Genomic DNA, 25,007 nt, shown 5'->3' on the forward strand with positions numbered 1-25,007 from the left:
ACCAGTTAGAATGGCGATCATTAAAAAGTCAGGAAACAGGTGCTGGAGAGGATGTGGAGAAACAGGAACCCTTTTACACTGTTGGTGGGACTGTAAACTAGTCCAACCATTGTGAAAAACAGTGTGGCGATTCCTCAAGGATCTAGAACTAGAAATACCATTTGACCCAGCCATCCCATTACTTGGGATATACCCAAAGGATTATAAATCAAGCTGCTATAAATACACATGCACACGTGTGGTTATTGCGGCACTCTTCATAATAGCAAAGACTTGGAATCAACCCAAATGTCCATCAGTGACCAGCTGGATTAAGAAAATGTGTCACATATACACTATGGAATACTATGCAGCCATAAAAAAGGATGAGTTTGTGTCCTTTGTAGGGACATGGATGCAGCTAGAAACCATCATTCTCAGCAAACTATCGCAAGAACAGAAAACCAAACACCGCATGTTCTCACTCATAGGTGGAAACTGAACAATGAGATCACTTGAACATAGGAAGGGGAACATCACATAGGGATGGAAGGGGAACATAGGAAGGGGAGGGGACGGGGGGAGGGATAGCATTAGGAGATATACCTAATGTAAATGACAAGTTAATGCGTACAGCACACTAACATGACACATGTATATGTATGTAACAAACCTGCACATTGTGCACATGTAACCTAGGACTTAAAGTATAATAATAATTAAAAAAAAATTAAAAAAACAAAAAAAAAAAAGAAAAAAATCTGCCACTTTCCTCCCCTCCCTCAGCCCCTGGTAACCTCTGTTCTACTTTCTGTTTCTGTGAATTTGCATATCCTAGGGAACTCTAATAAATGGAATTACACAATATTAGCATAGGGTCAGTTTTTGAAGTCTTAGAAATAAACAATGCCACTCAGAGAAAGAGTGTTGGTGTGGGGAGTGGGGGATAATATTAGGAAAAATCAAGGAAAGGGCACAGGGATCTGGATCTTTCTCATTACAATAATACAATCTGCTCCACTCCCCTGTCTCCTTGATTCTGTAGAAATAAGAAAACTTTCAATGAACATATTGTACATAAGAGATGGTGCCTGAGAAGTTTATGAAACAAATGATCATATAATAAATTATTTTTGCATTGACTCATATATATTTATGGATAAGGGGAATAGATATTTTGTAGCTTTTTTTGTTAATTAACACTATTTATGTCCCACTGTAGAATCTTAGGGAAAAGTATTTAAATTTTCATCTTTCCACTAGAATCTAAAATTCAGAGATACCTGTCATCCGGAAGAATTGGGATTGAAATAATAACAAATAGGTAATATGACTTATGGCTTTGAAGGTTCTGATACACAAATCATCTTATTTAACCTTACAACCATGAGAGACTGGTATTATATCTTAATTTTACAGAATAAGTTGGGGAAGTCAAGGAGATTCCAGATAGGTGAGCAAAGACCATCTTCTTTCAAATTACATATATAGATTATCAACTAGAGATTTTGCTTTGGAAAAATTTTAGGTTTATGAAAAAAATGCACAACAATATAGAGTGTGTCCATGTTCCCCTTACACAATTTTCTCAAAGGTTTAATTCTTATATTACTGTGAGACATTTGTCACACTAAGAAATCAACTTTGCTGAATTACTATGAAACTCCAGACTTTGAATTTGATTCGTTTTCCACTTGTGCTTTTGTATGTTCCAAGATGCAAAACATGATGCCATGCCGCATTTGGCATACATACATTTTTGAGGAGTTATTAAATACTGGATTTTACATTGTTGTGCTTTAAGAAATTGAGCTTGGTCAAATATAAGGAAGGAAATTGAAGATATATCAATAGTTTGTCAGAACATTAAACCTTATTTCTATAGGACAAATAAAACTTAACTAAATAAACTCACAAGACTGATTATCATATATATACATATGATGTACATATATACATATATAATGGCAAGATGATTTTACATATATATGTTTTCTGTAGTTACAGAAAACAGTTCATGTATGTATGCATATATATGTAAAATCATCCTGTCATTCCTAGAAAAAATTAAAAATGCAGCATTAGAAAAAGGGAAACTAAGTTTAAATGACTCGAAGAATTTTTAATAGACAAACAATAATGTATCATGTCATTTGTTTGCTTTTCTTTTTCAGTGAGATAGCTTTGCAAGAAATTCTTATTACTAGACATAATGTTTTATAGATTGTATCATAACTATCAAATATGCCTCTTTAGTGTTGATGTTTCTTGCATTAGTAAATGCATACTCATGCATTTTAAAATATTTTAAAATATACTTTTACCTCAAATTAATCTGATGAGTATGCATTAGTAAATGCATACTCATGCATTTTAAAATATTTTAAAATATACTTTTACCTCAAATTAATCTATATATTGGGAAATTTTATCTGTCACAAAAGTATGTGTTGCTTAATATTGAGATAATTTCTAAGGGGTACAATTTACCAGGAAGCCACTTTCAAAAACTTAAAAAATTTTATTTTATATGCCTTTGTATCTGTCTTACTTTATATAACCACTTTTTGTTTTCCTTGAAATATATAATTTAGATTATAGAATTTCAGTTTAAGATACATGTCAAATATTTCTACTTTTCTTCATTAGTTTTTGAGATATAATTCTTAGCCTTCTGTAGATTTTCCTGCATATGATCTTTGGCATTGAACAGGCAGAAATGGCTCACATTTATATCAGGTAAAGTACAGAATTCACCTTAGGAGATGACAACATTTAAATATATTAATATCAGGATTAAGAGTTCTTAGGGCAGTAATCATTGTAAAAGTAATATTATTGAGCACTTATTTCACACTGGATTGTTAAGTGTTTTACTTATTGTAAAGCATAATTTAATACATAAACACAGCTTCCTAGGGAACAGACACTAGGCTAGTCACTTCTCTATAAAATAGACTTATTTTCCCTAATTTACAATTATAAATAAATATTACAGGTGTATAAATCCCGTGCATAACTGTAACAGGGGAAGTAGTTTTAAAATATCAAGCTTAAGGCACCAAATATTTCAGTGGCTTTATTTAATATTGTTTATTTCATTTTAGACATTAATATTTTACTTCACATAATCAACATGTATATATTAAATTGTCACTCTGAATTCAACTCAAGAGCTCAGATCTTTCTATTATTTGTAGTTTTCTGTCACTCTTGAACACAAAGGTTACACTGTTTATATGCCTATGTATCTCAACACACCTGCACACAATTTCACTAAGTAATTTATTTGATGATTGCAATGACAGCAAAACCAAACTAGCCAAACATGTGATATACTGTTCTACATAAAGACGATTTTTAAAAAATCAATATCATCACTATTATCACCAAAATCACTACCACTACCACCATCATCACTATCACCACCATCATCAGTAATTCATCCAGTAAGACATACATTATCTTACTCTATATTCTGCCAAGGCAAGCTTCAAAATCAAATGATATTAGATATCTTAATAATTTCCATAATTTAACAATGTGAAACTCCAGCTATGTAAGTCAACTGGGGGGATATTTTAAACAACAGAAAATTGGTTTATATAAGCTAGACAAATGTAGTATACATATGATCTTTAATGGTTCTGATTTTAAACTGTGGAAGACAGTATTGTCTTTTTAAAATTTCTATTTAGCTCAGTGTAGAGCCTGGATGCAAAATGTAAGCTTTACCTAGCAGGCATCTTTCTAATCTTTTCTTAATTTTTTTGTGGGTACATAGCAGGTGAATATATTTGTGGGGGACGTGAGATATTCTGGTACAGCAATACAGATATTTTTGTATGAGTAGTAATCACATCATGGAAAGTTGGGTATCTATCTTCTCAAGCATTCATCCTTCATGTTACAAACAATCCAGTTTTGCTCTTTTAATTATTTTTAAATGTACAATGAAGTTATTGTTCACTATAGTCACCTTTATGTGCTGCTAAATATTAGGTCTTATTCATTCTTTCTATTTTTTTTTTTTTTATCCATTAACCATCCTCACCTTCCCCCAATAACCTTCTCAGCCACTGATAACCATCCTTCTACTCTCTATCTCTATGAGTTCAATTGTTTTGATTTTCAGATGCCAGAAATAAGTGAAAACATTTTTTTCTAACTATTATTTTTGTACCCAGTAAGCATCCCCACCTCCCCATTACCCTCCCACTATACTTCCCAGCCTCTGGTAACCATTTTTCTACTCCCTATCTTCATGAGTTCAATTGTTTTGATTTTTAGATTCCACAAATAAGTGAGAATATGTGAGGTTTGTCTTCCTGTGTCTGGCTTATTTGACTTAGCAGTAGCCTCCTGTTCCATCACGTTGTTGCAAACAACAGGATCTCATTTTTTTATGGCTGAATAGTAATTCATTTTGTATAAGTATCACATTTTCCTTTTCCATTCATGTGTTGATGGACACTTAAGTTGCTTCCAAATTTTGGCTGTTGTGAACAGTGCTGCAACAAACATGGAAGTGCAGATATCTCTTTGATATCTCATTTCCTTTCTGTTGGGTATATATCCAGCAGTGGGATTGCTGGATCATATGGTAGCTCAATTTTTAGCCTTTTGAGGAAGCTCCAAACTGTTTTCCATAGTGGTCGTACTAATTTACATTCCCACCAACACTGTACAAGGGTTCCCTTTTATCCACATCTTTGCAAGCATTTGTTATTGCTTGTCTTTTGGATATAAGTACTTTAACTTGGGGAGATGATATCATATTGTAGTTTTGATTTGCATTTCTCTGATGATCAAGGATGATGAACATCTTTTCATATGCCTGTTTGCCATTTGTATGTCTTCTTCTGAGAAATATCTATTCAAATCTTTTGACTATTTTTTATTTGAATTATTAGACTTTTTACCTATAGAAGTATTTGAGCTCCATACAAATTCTGGGTATTAATCCCTTATTAGATGGGTGTGTTGCTAATAGTTTCTCCTATTCTGTGGATTGTCTCTTTACTTTGTTGTTTCCTTTACTGTCCAGAAGTTTTTTAACTTGATGTGATTCCATTTGTCCATTTTTCTTTGGTTGCCTGTGCTTGTAGGGTATTGCTCAAGAATTTTTTTCTCAGACCAATGTCTGAGAGAGTTTCCTCAATGATTTCTTCTAGTAGTTTTATAGTTTGATGCCCTAGATTTAAGCCTATAATACATTTTGATTTGATTTTTGTATATGGCTACAGATGGGGGTCTAGTTTGATTATTCTGCATGTGGATATCCAGTTTTTCCAGCACCACTTATTGAAGAGACTATCTATTCCCCAGTATATGTTCTTGACACCTTTGTCAAACACGAACCTTCAAACTGTTCTCTATAGTGGTTGCACTAATTACATTTCCACCAAAAGTGTACAAGGGTTCCCTTTTCTCTACATCTTTGCCAGCATTTATTATTGCCTGACTTTTAAATAAAAGTCATTTTAAGTGGGGCAAGATGGTATCTATCTTAATTATGTTAATGCATGATGTCATTGACTGTATTGACTTGTTAGCAACAATCAGGGCTTCTTGAGTTTGCTTTCCAATTATCTTCATAATTTTAGTTTGAGATCTATTTCTTACCTCTTTTCTCCAAGATCACTTAAAATAATCATGGTTATTATAACTGTAGAAATAAGGCATGGTTTATTATAACAATAAAAACAAGCTTATATTTTAGTTGCATTTGCACATATATAAAACTATAACTTAAGCCATTGTAGAATAAAATGTTATTTATTCCATAGTTTATTTTCCCTTTTCTTTGAACCAAATGAGAAGCTGAAAAAGCAACTAGTTTTGGAAATATAGGCATGTTTCCTGTCTGTTTTCCCTGTGTTCTTTACATCTTGTATCCTCTTTGTCCACTGAAATTCCACATGTCCTTCCAGATTTAGTCAAATTCTTTCCACTGAGGCCTTTTCAATCCATTCCAGGCCATGGTGAATACATTTTTTTTTCTCAAAGTTAGTAGTTACAGTCTTCTTTTCTTTGCTAATTAACTACATGTGACTTCCTACATTTCTAGTATCCTCATTTTACTTTTTTCTCATACTTTTTTCCTATGTGTTCATGTGTTGTTTCTCCAAGAATATAGTAAGTACTTCCTTTGAGACTAAAAAATCACATCTTACAATTTACTTTCCCTGTGAAGCCTGGAGCAATGTCTCACACACATTAAGCAATCAATAATTTTTGTCTGTTTGTTTTATAGAATGCAGAGGTGCATGGACAAAGCTCTAGGCCAAAAGAGTGACACACAATATCTTTGGCACTGTGGCCAAATCAGGTCATTTATATAATTTTGCTAATCTTTTGTTACTTATGCCTGTTACATGAATATCTTAAAATTTATAAGATGCTGGTATAGCTTTACAATATGATTCTGGACATTTTCATTAATTTTAACTAAACACATTTTTAGAAGGCATTTAAAAAATCAACAAGTGTGTACTTTAGAAAAGATGATTCAGAATTACACTAAATAAATATACATACAAATTATGTTCTCTTGCATAACTCTTTATTGGACAAATTAAAGGTCAGAAGGACGGGATTATGCTCTCAGCCTAATTCATGCTCTGTAAAAATGAAATACACTGACATTCTATATTCTACTGGGACACATGATCTGTACCTATTTTAAGCCCATGGCTCTTCACAATCCATTGTTTAAAAATAGATAAGTTCTGAACTTTGGAGACGGGCTCAGAAGGGCATTAACCTCTTTCTTGACAGTTAAGTTTGCCATTTTGCTCTAATCGAATCAGTATAAGTCTGATCATGTTAAAAATAGACATTCTTACTTTGTACATATTCCAACAAGCACTCATAAACAGAAGGGTATAGTTCACTGAATCTAATTAGTTTTTATTTTTAAATATACTGTCAGCCTTTACAGAAGTATACATGAGTCTTATGATTCTAACATTTCAATATCAAATTTTGATGCTAAGGCAATGTCTCCAGAAAACTGGCTATTAAAATGAAGGGAAAGTTTATTAGCAGATTGTTTGAATACATTCCAAAAGAAATGGGACATATGATATCGCTGGGCTTGGAGTCCCTCCTGAGTACTGGCCTGACACCCTTTGAATCACCCTTTCAGCACTTGCAAATAATTACATACAATTGGTTATTTAAATGTTTGTCTCTCCCTAAAATGTAAGAGCCATAAGAGCTCTATCCTATTTTTCACTGTGTTGTAGTAACATTAAGAGTTAAATTCTACTGTGTACTTACTATGTGCCAGACACTTTTCTGCATTTTTATATGTTTTGCCCACTTAATCTTCACAACTCTGTGAAGCAGTTATGATCATTATTTACATTTCAAGATGAGGAAAACGAAGTACATATAAGTTAAGAAAATAGCTCAGAATTGAACATCTAGTTAGTAGTGGAGCTGGATTTAAATGAGGCTTGTTGAAGGAGGGCCATCTGGTAATCATGATGTGAAACAGTCCCTCAGTAGTAGGTTCTCATCCACTATGCATTATATAGCTGGAAAAACCGTGTATACTTATTAATGGTGGTACAGAAAGTCTCAAAAAAGGATTTAAACTAACCAAAACAATGAAGCTTTTGATATTTCTCAGCAGCCAGAGGCACATAAGAGCATATTAAGTGGATGGGAGGAGAATCAAGGAGGAGGGATCTCCAGGGAAAGCCAGGTCAGACAGCAACTGGGAGGGAGGGGAGGATACTAGGGATTACTGAAGACAATTTTGCAGACTCATACATTTGACTAGACACAGCCAGAACGCAACTAGAGAGTATGGATTAGAGATAATGAATACACCACACAATAATAGTTTTAATTTAAAATGCTATGTTTTGGGGTAGCATCTTAAGAATTTTCCTCAGAAAAATGGTAATGTTCCTTTACTATCTGACCCAAGTATTTTAGTGCACAGTGGACTGATGATACTTTTTTAAGATGACTTTACAATCACTTCCCAGAAGGCTGACAATTCCAGTGGAGCTCAGCGTGCAGGACATACAGCCTACCTCGAGGATGCACAACACACAACCGTTATCTGCCACTGTGAATCTTCTATACCTTGAAGTATCTCAATATTTAGGTTTGGACAGGGGAACTTGAACAATTGTTTGATGAGTCATTGACAATAATCTAGGTAGAACTGGTGTAGCAATGGTCTTAGTTAATTTGGGCTGCTAACCAAAAGTATCACAGACTGGGTGGCTTATACATAAAAAAAAAAAAAAATTTCTCACAGTTCTGGTTTGGAGGTTGGGAAATCTCAACCTCCAGATCAAGGTGCTGGCAGACTTTGTCTAGTGAGGGGCCACTTCCTGGTTCATAGACAGTGAGCTTTTTGCTATGTCCTCCTCATATGGCAGAAGGGATCAGAGATCACTCTGGGACTTCTTTTATAAAAGCACTGATCCCATTCATGAGGGCTCCACCCTCATGGCCTAATCACCTCCCAAAGGCCCCTGCCTCTTATCCTCCTAATATCATCACCTTGGGGATTGGGATTTCAACATAAGAACTGGGGGCAGAGAGCATAAACGCTCACCTTAGTAGCAATATAAAAGAAAAACCAAAATATCTTCTATCTATTCCATGGTTGTGACTGGGTAACAGTGATTGATTAGATGGAACATCTGTATACTCTATATAATGGTACCCTCCTCTTCACCCCACCATCTTTACCCCACCCTCCAAGTTAGTTCTGCATTGAATGACTAAGGCATAAACATGGAGAAAGTTAAAAGAAAGTATTTTTCTTTTTAAAGGTAAAGTATTTTTCTTCTTAAAGTTAAAAAGAAACTATTTTTTTCATGTAAAAAAATAGGATGGCCTGTAATCCCAGCACTTTGGGAGGCCAAGAAGGGTGGATCATGAGGTCAGGAGGTCAAGACCATCCTGGCTAACAGGGTAAAACCCCGTCTCTACTAAAAAAAAAAAAAAAAATACAAAAAACTACCCAGGCAAGGTGGTGGGCGCCTGTAGTCCCAGCTACTTGGGAGGCTGAGGCAGGAGAATGGCATAAACCCAGGAGGCGGAGCTTGCAGTGAGCTGAGATCCGGCCACTGCACTCCAGCCTGGGTGACAGCGAGACTCTGTCTCAAAAAAAAAAAAAAAAAAAAAAAGGATGTTATGGCATACAGTGCATATACCAAACATAATCACAGAGGAATCTAAAGATGCCAGCATCCTTTGTAATACATTAAAAATGCATGGACCACAGTGTAACCAACAGTGATCCTAAGAAAGTTCTGTGGACAGGACACTTTGTTTTGAGCATCACTTTTCTTATCCATATAAACACAAGCACTACTGGTTCTCTTGGCAAAATGCTGTCTCTAAGCTTTAACACTCAGTCACTCTTTGAGATGATTTGCCAAGTAGGTAATCCTATTTAATGTGCATGTATTTATTTTTTCCACCAAGTAATTGTAAAATATGTACTATCTGAGGGTTGGAGTCATAGAGGAAGTCAAGAAAGATAGTCCTTGCTTTTTCAGATCCTGAGTTCATATAGCAGAACAGGGAATGAACAAATAAATAAGACAATATAATAATATGCATAAAACAGAAACACTGATGTGATTGATGGAGAATGACTAAGAGGGAACTAATTTGGATGAGCTTCTCAGGGAAGGCCTCTGCAGGAGATAACATTTGTACTGAGACTTGAACAATAAGAATGGGCTAGTTATCTGTTAAAGGTGTTTCAACAATTTGTCTCTGACACACACAAAAAGATAAATCACCTAATTTTTGCCACGAAAGTGAAAATAGGAGAATGCTTTCAATAAAGTAGTGTTTTTGAAATATCAGCTAACTGAATTAATTTTATATGCATGGTATGAGATTTTTGTAAGAGCCTTCAGAGTTCTCACAAATGAAGTTCTTACTGCCACTTTACATCTTCAGGCTTCATAGTATTCAAACACATTGAAAGGAAAGTCTGAGGTATAAAATGGATAAAACATAGTATAGACTTAACTGATTATGAATATAGACTAATTTTAACTTTCTTTACCACTGCATTTTACATTCTTTCTCTATTTTTAGGCAAAAGTCATTTGTATAAGTTTGTGAGACACTGAAGGTATGACCTATTCTTCACTTTTATAAGTTTCCGAATTCTCAGACTTGTATTAAATCACTGCTCTTAACTATATATTAATGTCTCAAATTATGCAATACTTTTGTAAGCTTTCTTATTTAATGAAATATTTTAGGTTAAAAGTCATACTATAAGATAACATGATTGTTGACATAAAGTTGAATTTATGATGAGCAGTTCTAATCATGTATATTAGATGTGTGCATACACATTCTTATATTTTTATCTTTTGTCACAAAATACATATCATATAATTGAACTTTGCCATTCTGGATATCCTAGTTCACTCATTCAGCATTTATTTGTCATTCAATGTCTTCTATGTGCCAGGCACTTTCTAGACACTAACAACACAACAGTGACCCAAACACACCTTTGCCGAAGTTGATTCCTCTTCTCCCAAGTGAAACACAGCTTTTGAAAGGTGAATTGATGTGTTTTACTATTTTTCAGACATTTTTTTAATCTATCGCTGTGACTTGAATGTAGTAGGTACATAATACTCCAATCTGATGTTGTATTTCCCATCGTTCTTACTAAACTTTTCTTTAAATATCAGGTCTGGGTTTTTAGACTCAGTGTTATTTTAGTAATAACTTTTGTTATCTCTCTGCCATATGCTTCTTTACTTTCTTATTCTACTCATGCTTTTTCCCTTCAAATAAACTGTTAACTTATGTATAGCATTAAACTTAGACCTTTGTGTGATTCTGATATTAGAAAAGCAAAAGCTGAAGAGTAGGAAAGCACATGGAGAAACATTGCTTTCACCTTTACAAGGTGTTAACTGGCTGAGCATTTCATGCTTCCGCTTCTAGGATCTCTCATTTTATTAAGCAGTCATGATTCTTAGTATGATTTTCATTCATAACTCTGTTAAAGAAGACCTTTAACTCAGTAAATATTTCATGACTTCCTACTGCATGCTGGTTACTAGAGATACAAGGATATTAAGCACAGTTCCTCTCCTCTAGAAGCTCATAGTCTTTAAAGAGATAATAAACTAACAAATGATAAATGCTGTGATAGAGACAGAATAGTCACATAAAATTTATGAATGAGGAAAAGTAATTTATAAATGGTAAAAATGCTTACAGGAAAGTAGAAGGTAAACTGAGTAGAAAGGATTAAAGATAGGGCAGCAAGAAAAAAGGCAAAAAGGCCATCAATAGCATTTATTTTCCAGGAAATTGTCAATAATACTCTATAGATGAAGCATTAATGTGAAGAAAGGAAGATTAAGGCAGGCCATGAAGAGCCTCTGTGTCATATGAAGTTTGGGTGTTTTCCCTGCATGGAATAAGAGGTCATGAGCAGGTTCTAAGAAGAAAGTTACATTGTCAAATTTGGGTTTTATATCAATCAATATAGTAGCTCTGTAATGGAATGCATTTTAGCTAACTGACATTCAAGCCAGGGAGAAAAGTTGTGACAGATGTTGAGGTAATGTTGAGAACCTGAATATGACATTTGAATATATAAAGAAAAAATATTAGTTACAATTTAGCAATTGAATGGTCGTAGGAATCGAGAAAATAAAAAGTTTGTTGGAGGATGCACATAAAAGTGAAAAGTGGACATTTTTTTCCAGTGAAGATCAGTGTAAATTATGGTGTGGCAAGAGGAAGCATAGTTTTTAATTCATGTATGTATTTATTTATTTTTTGAGACAGAGTTTTGCTCTTGTTGCCCAGGCTGGAGTGCAATGGCGTGATCTCGGCTCACTGCAACCTGTGCCTCCCAGGTTCAAGTGATTCTCCTGCCTCAGCCTCCCTAGTAGCTGATATTACAGGTGCCCACCGCCACTCCCAGCTATTTTTTTTTTTTTTGGGTTTCACTATGTTGGCCAGGCTGGTCTTGAACTCCTGACCTCAGGCAATCCACCTGCATCAGCCTCCCAAAATACTGGGATTATACGCATGAGCCACTGTGCCTGGCTAGGAAGAATAGTTAATAAAACACACATGACACAGAAAATGTTCTGGTTATCTTCATTATATATTATGTTGATAATTTGCGGTGTAGAAGAATACTTCCCATTTAAGAGTACACATTACTAGGGTTCATTTTTATACTCAGTTGTGCTGTTGGCTTTCTGTAGTCCTTCAGTGAGATTTTATTATGGAATCCTAACTTTTCCCTGCCTTCTTAGAATATATCCCCTTCAATCTATCTTGTCTTTCTGTCTTTTGATTTGATATTTATTCCTGATACCGTCTGCTGAATTACCTTTTTCTACTTGCTATGATCTGTCTCATTCTACTTTGAACCTCTCCAGGTCCCTGAGAATCCAGTCTGGTTCCAGTGTCCTGAAATTCTGCTTTGTTTGTCAAGAAGATTTAGATTTAAAAAGCAAAGCATGTTGATAGAGTTTTTTTTTTTTTTTTTCAACAACTGATACCAGGGTCCTCAAAAAGCTCATGGAATGTGCATATCATGAAAAAGCTATACATGGATTTCCCATTTTCTTGATCAAAATAAACTTGTAGAAACTTCTTACAATACATCTGAATAGGATCTAGTTTGAGGCACTAAGAAGAATAAGGCATCAGTTTTAAAACAGCCTCTCTCAGAGAGATACGAATTATAAAATTGAAGCAGGAGTAAACATCCAATTTATAATGAACCTTGGATGGAAGAATGAGCTATCCATCTATAAACTGCTAATTCATTTGGGGCATTGTTTCCATAGAGTTTTAGTAAAAAATCTTTTTTGCATTCCCTCAATGAGATTTTAACTAGAAAACATTTCCTTGACTTCTTGGAATATATCCTTCATTCTACCTTATCTTCCTGTCTTTTGATTTGATCTTTATTCCTGCTACTGTTTTGTAAAGAATCCTTTACAGAAATTTTATGGAAACAATGCCCTAAATGAATCAGCAGTTCACAGATGGATCACTCATTTTAAGAAGGGATGAGATAATGTTGAAGATGAAGCCCACAACAGCAGATCATCTGCATCAATTTGCAAGGAAAAAATTCATCCTGTTTTTGCCTTATTTGAAGAAGATCAATGATTAATAGCAGAAACAATAATCAACATCGTAGACATCTCAGTTTGCTCAGCTTTCACAATTCTGACTCAGTAATTAAACGAAAGCAAACTTTCCACTCCGTTAGTACCAAAACCATTGCAGCTAGATCAGCTGCAGATAAGAGCGGAGTTTTCAATGGAAATTTTCAACAAATGTGATAAGGATCCTGAAGCATTTCTTCAAAGAATTTTAACTGGAGATAAAACATGGCTTTGCAGGTATGATCTTGAAGACAAAACATGATAAAATAATGGCTGCCAAGAGATGGAAGTGGTCCAGTCAAAGCAAAAGCAGACTGGTCAAGAGGAAAGGTGGCTCATGCCTGTAGTCTCTGCTACTTAGGAGATTGAACTGGGAGGATCTCTTGAGCCTGGGAGGTAAAGGCTGCAGTGAGCTATAGTTGCACCACTGCATTCCAGCCTGGATGACAGTGAGAACCTGTCTCAAAAAAAAAAAAAAAAAAAAAGAGCAAAAGTTATGGTAACAGTATTGTGGGATGCTCAAGACATTTTGCTTGTTGAATTTCTGGAGGGGCCAAGGAACAATAACAGCTGCTTATTATGAGAGTATTTTCAGAGAGTTAGCTAAAGCTTTAGAGGAGAAACAACCAGGGAAGCTTAGCCAGAGTCTTCCACCACTACCACGCTCCCACTTACTCTGCTCATCAAACAAGGGCAATTTTGTGAGAGTTTTGATGGGAGATCATTAGGCATCTACCTTATCATCTCAATTTGTCTCTGCTTGACTTATTTTTATTTCCTAACATTAAAAAAATCTGTAAAGGGCACCCATTTTTCTTCAGTTAATAATGTGAACCAGACTGCGCTGACATGGTTAAATTCCCAGGACCCTCAGTTCTTTAGGGATGCACAACATGGCTCATATCATTGTTTACAAAGGGTCTTGAACTTGATAGAGCTTATGGAGCTTATGTGGAGAAATAAAGTGAATATTTTTACATTTATATTTTAATTCCATTTTCTACAATCTTTTTGAAATCTCATATATTTCTTTTCTTTTCTTTTTTTTTTTTTTTTTAAATGGAGTCTTGCTCCGTCACTCAGGCTGGAGTGCAGTGGATCTCACCTCACTGCAACCTCTGACTCCCAAGTTCAAGCAAGTCTCGTGTCTTAGCTTCCCAACTACCTGGGGTTACAGGTGCATGCCATCACACCTGGCTATTTTTTCTTTTTGTATTTTTTAGTAGAGATGGAGTTTGCCATTTGGCAAACTGGTCATCAAACTCTTGACCACAAGAGTTTGGCCAAACTGGTCTCAAACTCTTGACCACAAGTGATTGACCCACCTTGGCCTCTCAAAATGCTGGGATTATAGGCAGGCATGAGCCACTGCTCCTGGGTTATTTATTTCTTTTAACAAAATATAAAAAATTCAATTATATTTCCCAAAGCAAAAAGATTTATACATTCTAATTTGATTGAGATATTTGTAGGGAAAATAAACTAACCAATAGCAGATATTTAGCCTCATATTTTTAAAACTCTTAACTGGTATCTTATGACTATTCAAAAAATATGAAAAACTTTTAGTGGGTACAGAAATTTAGATAAGTTTATAATTGGTGAAGATATTAGTTGGAATACAAATATTTGTTATTTAACTTATAGTAAATATACTAGGAATTTTAACAAAATTTGAAAATATAGATGAAATATTCCTTGCACATAGGAGACTTTCAAGACAAGAGCAGAGGAAACAAATATGAAAAATATAATAACAACATGGTAGAATGGATAAGTAGCACTCTTATATTATGGACGAAGCACACTGAGGGCCAGAGAAAGGAGATATAAGATCCAGTCTCATAGCTAATCAAATAAGATAGATAGAAATAAATAGGTATTGTTTGAATTCAATTTTTTCCAAGAGAGGAGAGATATTTCTGGAACACATGTATTAAAGGTGAGAAATTATAACTTATTTTTTCAAAACAGCAAGTTGCACAATTTTTTTGTAGGCCAATTTGCAACAGACATGGCAGTGAGGGAAAGGAAAGCTGGAGATTTAGTTGGAGTCAGAGTATAGAAGGACTAGAAGATGAGCTTAGGGAGTCTATACTTGATTCAATTTATAACGCAACGATTGAAAGTTTCTGAGCAGAGAAATGACTAACTCATGTAAATAAAAGATTAATTTGACAGTGGTATTTTAAATGGTAGTCAGAGAAATAAGACCAAATGCTGTAAGTCAAACTAAGGGAACAGTGAAAATAATCTATGTGAGATGCTTTAGTTTAGGACAATGGCAGTGGGAAATGAAACAAAGGCATGAGTATGAGATGTATTACTAAAGTTAATTGACAGCATTTGATGACTGGATGTACAGAGCACGGAAAGAAAAGCTGCAAAATGTGACTAAAGTTTTACATTCCAAATAACTTGTGAGAATAACTAAAGAATGTACAGAGAGACTTTAAGAGATAAAATGGCTTAATGATGGAAGAAAAATGACTTCATTATATAACCTACTACATGTGTGGTTGCAGGGGATATCATTTAGCTTTTAAGAAAATGAAGTTTAAGGCAGGAACTTAGAGCTACAATTTATAGAATTGAAATATGAGGTAATATAAATAAAAGATAATAAATTCAAAGATACAGAATGAAAATCCAATGGCTCAGAAATGTTGCAGTGTTAAAGAAATTTTAAAAAAAAGATATATACATATGTGTGTGTGTGTGTTTATGTGTGTGTGTGTGTGTGTGTATATATATATATATTATATATATATATATATAGAGAGAGAGAGAGAGAGAGATTCAGAATCTGTGTTTTGTTAGCAGCATAAAAAGCGGTCCCAGCAGCTCAGAGGAATTGCTAATTCTCATGCTGTTAATAAAGACATACCTGAGACCAGGTAATTTATAAACAAAAGAGCTTTATTTGACTCACAGTTCAGCATGGTGGGGGAGGCCTCAGGAAACTTACACTTATGGTAAAAAGGGGAAGCAAATATGTATTTCTTCACAAGATGGCAGCAAGGAGAAATGATGAGCAAAAGGGGACGAAGCCCCTTATAATACCATCAGATCTTGTGAGAACTCACTCACTATCACAAGAGCAGCAGCATGGGAGTAACTGCCCCATGATTCAATTACCTCCTACCAGGTACCTCCCATGACATGTAGGGATTATGGGAGCTACAATTCAAGATGAGATTTGGGTGGGAACAGAGCCAAACCATATCATTCAACCCCTGCCCCCTCCCACATCTCACGTCCTCACATTTCCAAACCAATCATTCCTTCCCAGTAGTCCCCCAAAGTCTTAACTCATTTCAGCATTAACTCAAAAGTCAACAGTCCAAAGTCTCATCTGAGTCAAGGCAAGTCTATTCTGCCTATGAGCCTGCAAACTCAAAAGAAAGTTATTTACTATTATGAGGGTATAGGCATCAGGTAAATACAGCCATTCCAAATGGGAGAAATTGGCCAAAATGAAGAGGCTACAGGCCCCATGCAAGTCCAAAATCAAGCAGGGCAGTCAAATCTTAAAGCTCCAAAATGACCTCCTTTGACTCCACGTCTCACATCCAGAGCATGCTGATGCAAGAGATGTGTTCACGTGGCCTTGGGCAGCTCTGTCCTGTGGCTTTGCAGGGTACAGCCCATCTCCCAGCTGCTTTCACAGGTTGGCATTCATTGAGTATCTGCAGTTTTTCCAGTTGCAAGGTGCAAGATGTTGGTGGATCTACCATTCTGGGGTCTAGAGGATGATGGCCCTCTTCTCACAGCTCCACTAGGCAGTGCCCCAATGGGGACTCTCTGTTGGGGTTTTGACCTCACATTTCCCTTCTGCACTGCCCTAGGAGAGGTTTTCCATGAGGGCCCTGTCCCTGCAGCAAACTTATTCCTGGACATCCAGGCATTTCCATACATCCTCTGAAATCTAGGTGGAGGTTCCAAAACCTCAATTCTTGACTTCTGTGCCCCCTCAGGCTCAACACCATGTGGAAGATCCCAAGGGTTGGGGCCTCTGAAGCCTCTGAAACCACAACCTGAGCTGTACCTTGGCCCCTTTTATCTATGGCTGGAGCAGCTGGGATGCAGGGCACTAAATCCCTAGGCTGCACACAGCAGGCAGCCTGCGGGCCCAGCTCATGAAACTATTTTTTCCTCCTAGACCTCCAGGCCTGTGATGGGAGGGACTGATGGGACGGTCTCTGACATGGCCTGGAGATATTTTCTCCATTATCCTGGTGATTAACATCCACTGCCTTGTCACTGATATAAATTGCTGCAGAAGGCTTGAATTTCTCCCCAGAATGTGGGCTTTTTCTTTTCTACTACATGGTCATGCTGCAAATATTTCAAAGTTTTATGCTCTGTCAACTTTTGAACACTTTGCTGCTTAGAAATTTTTTTCCACTAGATACCCTGAATTATTTCTCTCAACTTCAAAGTTCCACAGATCTCTATGGCAGTGGCAAAATGCCACTGGTCTCTTTGCTAAAGCATAACAAGAGTCACCTTTGCTCCAGTTCCTAACAAGATCCTCATCTCCATCTGAGACCACCTCAGCCTGGAATTTATTGTCCATAGCAGTATCAGCATTGTGGTCAAAGCCATTCAACAAGCCTCTAGGAAGTTTCAAACTTTCCCACATTTTACTCTCTTCTTTTGAGCCCTCCAAATTGTTTCAACCTCTGCCTGTTACCCAGTTCCAAAGCTGCTTCCAAAATTTCAGGTATCTTTGAAGCAGTGCCCAACTACTCTGTATCAGTTTACTGAAATAGCCTGTTCTCATGCTGTTAATAAAGACATACCCGAAAATGGGTAATTTATAAAGGAAGGAAGTTTATTTGACTCACAGTTCAGGATATCCGGGGAGGCCTCAGGAAACTTGCAATCATGGCAGAAGGGGAAGCAAATATGTCCTTCTTTGCTTGGTGGCAGAAAGAAGAAGTGTCGACCAAAAGGGATAAAAGCCCCTTATAAAATCATCAGATCTTATGAGAATTCACTCACTACCAACAACACAGCCTGGGGGTAATCATCCCCATGATTCAATTACCTCCCACGGGGTCCCTCCCATGATAGGTAGGGATTGTAGAAGCTACAGTTCAACATGACAGGTCATTGACAACTTTCAAATGAACAACTCTGGTAAAGAAGCTAAGATCAAATCATGATTCAGTGAGTACATAGAAATCTTTTGAGAAGATTGGCAGTAAAAGAAAGGAGAGGGCAAAGCAGTGTAAAAACTGTGAATAATCAAGAACAAGTTATTTTGTTCCAGGAGTGATCTGAATATTCTAGTGGGAAGAAGGAAGATTTCTAGGGAGGAATAGAAAGATGATGCAAAGCAAAGAGGTGGTTATTAATGTTGCAAAGTGTTTTAATGAGATAATAGTAAATGAACTGCTCACGGCAAGTCATTCTGTTATCAGGGTCCATGACATGATCCAGGAAAGTGAAGATTGGAGGAAGAATAGGAATCAAAATGAAAAATCAGTTTGATAAGAAAGGAAGAGAAAAATGGGGATGATATGGACAACGAGGCCACAAGAAGGAATTTTAAAGAGTCAGAAATACAGAAAAGAGAACAGTTCTGAGAATCACAAATAGAAGAGCAATTTTCCAATACTTTTTTCCACAATTAAGAGCTTATATATGTGAGAAGTTAAAGAAGATAAGGATAAAATATCTTAATATTAAGTTTCGGTTTTTCTTTAGAGTAACACAGACTAGAAGATTCTCCATGAAGAGAGAAAATAAACAATGATCATGTATTATGGATACTGAGGACAATAAATCTTACCTCTCTCAGAGGATCATTGAGTTCATTGAGAATATTTTCCTCATCAAAGATTTTGCCTTGGTATCTGTGTTCATAGTAATCATGTATCTTCTGACGCATATCAGCTGGTAACTTATGGAATGACATGTATTGTTCCACTTGCTTATACTGTAAGGAAAGAAAAATAAAATTAAAAAAAATTGTTAGGCTGTATGAGAAATCATATTATTTTGTTTGCCATATTTAATAACATTTAAATACTCAGTTAAAAAAAAAAAGAAATCCTTTAAGATGAAGGAACCTGGGTCGAATGAACCTATTTCGTGTTACATAATGTATAAGGCATTTTATTTAGGTGAACATTTCCTGTAAAGAACTAAGATATTGTGAAAGGGAGGCATGAAGGGAGTTAAGAGTGAATTTAAGGGAGTAACTACAAAAAAAAGGCCAATGATGGGGCAAAAACAAAATGTTATACCATTTTTTAAATTGAGTTCTGAAAGAAGTATGAAATTGATTGGCTCTTGGTTTTTAAGAAAAAGTTTATAACTATGGAGAGTATAATAGGTTTTATCTTAGGCTTTTTAGCAAAAGATCAGAATCTAATTAAATTTGGAATTGACAGGTAGGGAGCTTGGCAGGTATTTGCAGATCACACATATTTCAGCAACACAGATGCCCTGTAAATTACTGAGAACTAAGAGACTGTAGCAGGCTTCCAATTTAGGATTTAGGAGAATATCATGGTGAGACTAGATCCACATTACTGTATAGCTGAAAGTTAACTTACACACTGAAGTTCATTTAAACAAGTAGGCCTCAACTGTGATTGTTTTAAGATCTGGGGAGGGTGTTGCTTTTTTGACATATCTGACTATTTACATTTATACACACATGCGCGTGCACACACACACACCCACAGAGAGAGAGAGAGAATTTGTTTTTAAGTAGCATCCCTGCATCCTTGATAGTCAAACAGGACCATATAAGCATGGATATTACCTGGGTGCCTATTAGAAGAGAATAATTTCAAGCCTCATCCAAGACCTATGGAATAAGAATTTGCATCTTAAAAACCTCTCCAGATGACTCAAGTGCATAGATATACACCTTAAAGTTTGAGAAACAATCCCTAGGTGTTTCAAAAGCAGGGGGTATTAAGACCACACATTGAAAAAAATTAATTAGGTCTTAAAAATTTTGTTTCACTGTACAGATGATAGCATTGAGTACAAATTTTAATAGTTGGTAACACAACGGAATAAAGATGTCAAAATAATATTATTTCCTCATGTAACACACATTTGATATATTTTACATGGAAAAGATTTTCTGAAATATTTTCTTGATAACACAGCTCTGACTAGATCTAGGTCTCCTGACGCTTTGCCCATAATTATTGTAATTGTACTTGGTAATTGATAATAGACCTATCTAATGAGAAACAGCAACACATTGTATTGCATTTCTTCATTTTTTCCTACATACTTTCATTTTACAAAAAAAACAAAAAATATTGTTTGAACATTCTCTTTTGAACACTAGTACCCTCAAATGAAATATCACTTTGTCATGAGACTTCCTTTGATAACCAGAGTGTCCATCAAACTATTTAAAGCCTGGAGGCCTATGTACATCTCTCTGAAGTAACTTGCTCGCTCAAACACTGCTTGGAGTGGTGAGAATCTGAAACCTTACCTGACACACTGAAATCTTCATTTCTACTTTCTTTTCCATGCATCTCAGAAATATGAGGAACAGCACTGAAACTTAGTAGCATTTTATTCATTTTTGGGAATTTAGTGCCTGTATGCAAAGGCCTACTAATCTAGGGAAAACATTATCTTCTTTATCTCTATCTCTGAATTTGGAAAATTAATCCTTTTGTAGCTAAGTACAAATGTTATATATATAGTTATTTTATTTTTTATGAAACTCAGGGTTGATCTAATCTAATTGTTTTTCCTCACACAAGTCATTTAACCCTTCCAGACCTCATTTATTAATCAACAATAGGAGAGTATTTGACTAAATGATCTTCCTTTTCCTTTCAAACTAAAAATTTAAAGTTATATGACAATTTCTTATCATTTATTCATATTAAGTTTGAATTTTGAACCTATATTACTATTTTAAGGATTCATTGACTTATAGTAATTATTGATCTAGCAAACATTAAATGATTATTGTATGCCAGTAGTTCTGAAGGTGTGGTTGCCAAACCACCAATAGCACATGGGAATTATTTAGAAACACACATTCACAGTCTCCACTCCAGACCTACTGAATCAGAAACTCTACATTTGAGACACAGCAGTATGTGTTTTGACAGGTCTTTCATGCACAAAAGTGTCATAATCGTTGCTATATGCCAAGTACTGTGTTATCTCAGGACATAAGGAAGCATACTTGAGTGAGCATGGTGGAAACAAAGTAAGTTTAGTTTTCAGCAAGTTAAGTTTCAGATGCCCTTAGCACATCCTAATGCCTCTATGTAGGTCAGGCACTCAGAGAAGAAAATATATACACCATCGGTGACTGAGAAGTCACTAAGGGATGATGTGTCAAATGAGGAGAAAAGGATAAAAAGCAGAACTTATGTTTTAAAAGCAGCTGAGCCAGAAGGTTGATTAAGTTAAGGGTACTGTTAATACCTGCCAAGGTGTGACAGCAGAACCAGAAAAACACGATTAGAAAATCCAAAGAAGGATTAAGTTTCACAGGGGTTGTGGTCAAAAGGAATCTCTCCTAAGAAAACAGGTACTGAACAATGGCCAGTGAATCTGGAAATTAGGTAGCAATCTCTGTTAGAATGCAACACATTAAAAATATGAGCTTTCTCTTTTTGTCTGTTTCTCCCACACCTAACAAGACTTGCAAGAATGTATGAAAATACCACTTCCATGTGATGTGAATGAAAATAACAAATTATTCTTTGAAAAGGACACTTAGTAGTGGTAGTCAGACAGTGAAATAAACTAGATGTTACAAGTAATGCGTAAGTTGCCAAGTCAAAAAAAATAATAAAATGGCATACTTTCTAATAGTTGTAGTAATATACTGTACATAAAATATGACTTAATATATTTAGAAGTCACTGACAAATAGATTTTTGAAAAGCAAGGATGCCAATACAATTCTTTGGAAACATAAGATCAAAAGCAGACTGTAATGATTTATGCATAAGATCAAAACCGGACTGTAATGATTTGTGCCATGGTTTGGATAGCACTCTCCAAACTTCATGTTGAGATTTTATCTCCAGTGCTGTAGGTGGGATCTATTGGAAGGTGTTTGGGTCATAGGGGTGGATCCCTCAAGGACAAAGATTATGCCCTCCCTCAGTCGTGAGTGAATTCTTACTCTATTAGTTCCCTAGGGAGCTTGGTGATAAAAAGATTCTGGCACCTCTTCCCTCTCTCTCTCTCTCTCTCTCTTGCTTCCTTTCTTACCATATGGTCTCTGCATGCTCCTGCTCCCCTTCACTTTCTGCCATGAGTGGAAGCAGCCTGAGACCCTCACCAATACCGATGCCCAAACTTGAACTTTCCAGCCATCAGAATCATGAGCCAAATAACCTTTCTTCTTTATTAATTACCCAATCTTAGGTTTTCCTTTTAGAAAAATGGACTAAGAGAGAGGATAATGGAAAATATAAGTGGCAATGGAAATAGTAAATATAATCACCATCATGCTCTGTCTATGAGAACTAGAAGGATAATTGAAGGGAATAGAAGGCATGGCAAATGTAAGCAATCTAAAGAACTTTCAAATCACATTTATATTGTTTTTATATCCATGAAATTATACCCTTATTTATAAAATTGAAACACCTTAGTTTATCCCCTACTCCTTCATCCCAATCCTTACAACATCACCAAATTATGTAAGTTTTACCTACCAAAAGTTTCAATAATTTTCCATTTCTCTGCATCAACATTCTGGTCAAAGCTACTCTCTCTCCTTCAACTCATAACCAGCTTCTTAACTACATTCACTGTACCTGTTTATACATGTCTTCCTCCAACTCTAACTCATTTTCCATGATTCAAACAGGACATCTTTTAAACATGTTAATCTAATTGGCACCCCTAAAAGAAACTAAAAATATTTCACCCCAAAATATACCTCTTTGATATATTTTGAGTTGGCTGTTCAGAGGGCCTGCAGACAGGAATAGCCCTACAAAGGTGCCTTTTGTGTAGAGATTTGCATCTGTGGACTAAATAAAGTGAAATAAACAACAGATGCAAGCAGGCTTCTCCTGAGGCCCACCTTGTCCAGGTCCTGTAAGATTAACAGAGAGTCTGACATCTTTTAAGATCTGACAGAGAAACATTTACCATAGGCTATCACCTGTTCTTTCTGAGGGCTGCTACCTGTACATCTGCACAACATTGCCTTTACCCCATGCCTTTCTTCTTCTGCTCTACCTCTGACAATCTGTCTTGCCATGCTATAAGCCCCTATTCTTTCTGTAACCCCAAGATGGTATAAAAGCATCAATGATCTGGCATTTCTTTGAGTTTTCACATTTTGTATGACTCCTGTACATACATGTGCAGATAACAAATTTGTATGCCCTTTTTTCCTATTAATCTATTACCAGTTTGTGTTACAGAGTCAAATTACAGGTCTTCAGGAATAATTTTATGCACTTCACATTCCTGGAAGACAGGGATAAGAAGCTGTACTTCCCATTGTATTAGAAGAGCAAATCACATAAATTGAAAAATACTAAATTATTAATAATTACTCATCAAATCAGATGGAACTTTAAGTTCATGATTCTAACCCCATGTCTCAAATCTATAAAACACTGCCTATAAGAAGTTAACTTTTTACTTTTAGGAAGCATCAAAATATGTATATCTATATCTATATCTATATCTGTATGTATCACCTGATTTATAACATCTCAAGATAATTTTACAGTGTAGCACATGCCCACAGTAGAGTCTTGCCTGTGGGGTATCTATATGTACATTGGCATCAATACACATCATCCATTATTTTTGTGAAACACAAGTTAATAGGTTTTTTAAAAAGGCAAAAGACTTTTTGGTGAGTGATGGAATTAATTTCCATGTTCAAATAAATCATAAATGCTACATTAATTAGCTATTTGAAAGTAGGCTACACTATAGAGCTTCTTTAAACTTTATTTCTAGGACAACCTATAGCAGCGGATGAAAGCTATAGACCTTCATTTGCCAAAATAAACATGCATGAAAATGTGTTACGATTTCAAGGGTGTTTACACATATCTGAGTGTCAGTTTAAAAATATCTGAGTATCTTAATTGACCACATTAAGTTTTATTGGCATTGTAAAACTCCATGAGTGCTGGAACCAGTGGTGTCAGTGTTTGATCTACACTATATTCTTGACTTTTGACTTTGAGTATATATATATTTTTTAACTTTTCAGTTTTTCAGTTTTTTTATATGTCAATCTGAGATGATAATATCTAACTTACTGGGTGCTGTGAGAATTAGTAGTGATACCGAATGTATGTTATGTGATAAATAGTAAATGGTAATTATTAGAAAAATCATTAAAAAGCAAACAGGTTAAAAATCCAGTTGAATAAAAATATATGTCTCATTCTCAATATAAACACAGCAATGCCAAAATGGTCTCTGAAGAGACATTTTTCTTACAGAATAAAAAAATAAAACTGTAAATTTTATATTCCAGTGATTACATGTGTTTTAAATGTAATTTGACAAATAATAATAAATAATAAGAAAATATTTAAAATTGTTTGCTCATCAAAGACCAACAATCAACTTTCCTTTTAACTTTTTTATGTTTAAGTAAATATCATTGGGTTTATGACTAATCTATCTTAATTTTTACCAAGAAAAATTTTAGTATTGCCAGCTATTTACACAGCAATTGAAGCCATAAATTCTCTTTATTATCCTACATAAAAATACATAAATTCATATAGAAAAGCTGGGTAATATGTTAATTTGTTTATTGTTTCTAGAATTTTTGCAGCAAGATTGAATTATTTTCAAGAACTATGCTATAAATACAGCAACATCTTCAATGCATATCTTTTTTTTTTTTTTTTTTTT

General features: G+C 35.2%; 1 protein-coding gene across 1 annotated transcript in view; it reads right to left on the reverse strand.

Annotated features, from left to right (window-relative positions):
• The window catches only part of HCN1 (hyperpolarization activated cyclic nucleotide gated potassium channel 1), a gene marked incomplete at its 5' end in the record, with an annotated part of 444,560 nt that overhangs the window by 63,558 nt on the left and 355,995 nt on the right, over positions 1-25,007 (reverse strand). The window contains one exon of the mRNA XM_011959469.1: positions 18,943-19,089. Within this exon, the coding sequence (XP_011814859.1) occupies positions 18,943-19,089 (147 nt within the window). The remainder of the gene's footprint in view (positions 1-18,942; positions 19,090-25,007) is intronic.

This window comes from Colobus angolensis, unplaced genomic scaffold (assembly GCF_000951035.1).
Source record: "Colobus angolensis palliatus isolate OR3802 unplaced genomic scaffold, Cang.pa_1.0 Scaffold497, whole genome shotgun sequence".
NCBI classification, from domain to species: domain Eukaryota; kingdom Metazoa; phylum Chordata; class Mammalia; order Primates; family Cercopithecidae; genus Colobus; species Colobus angolensis.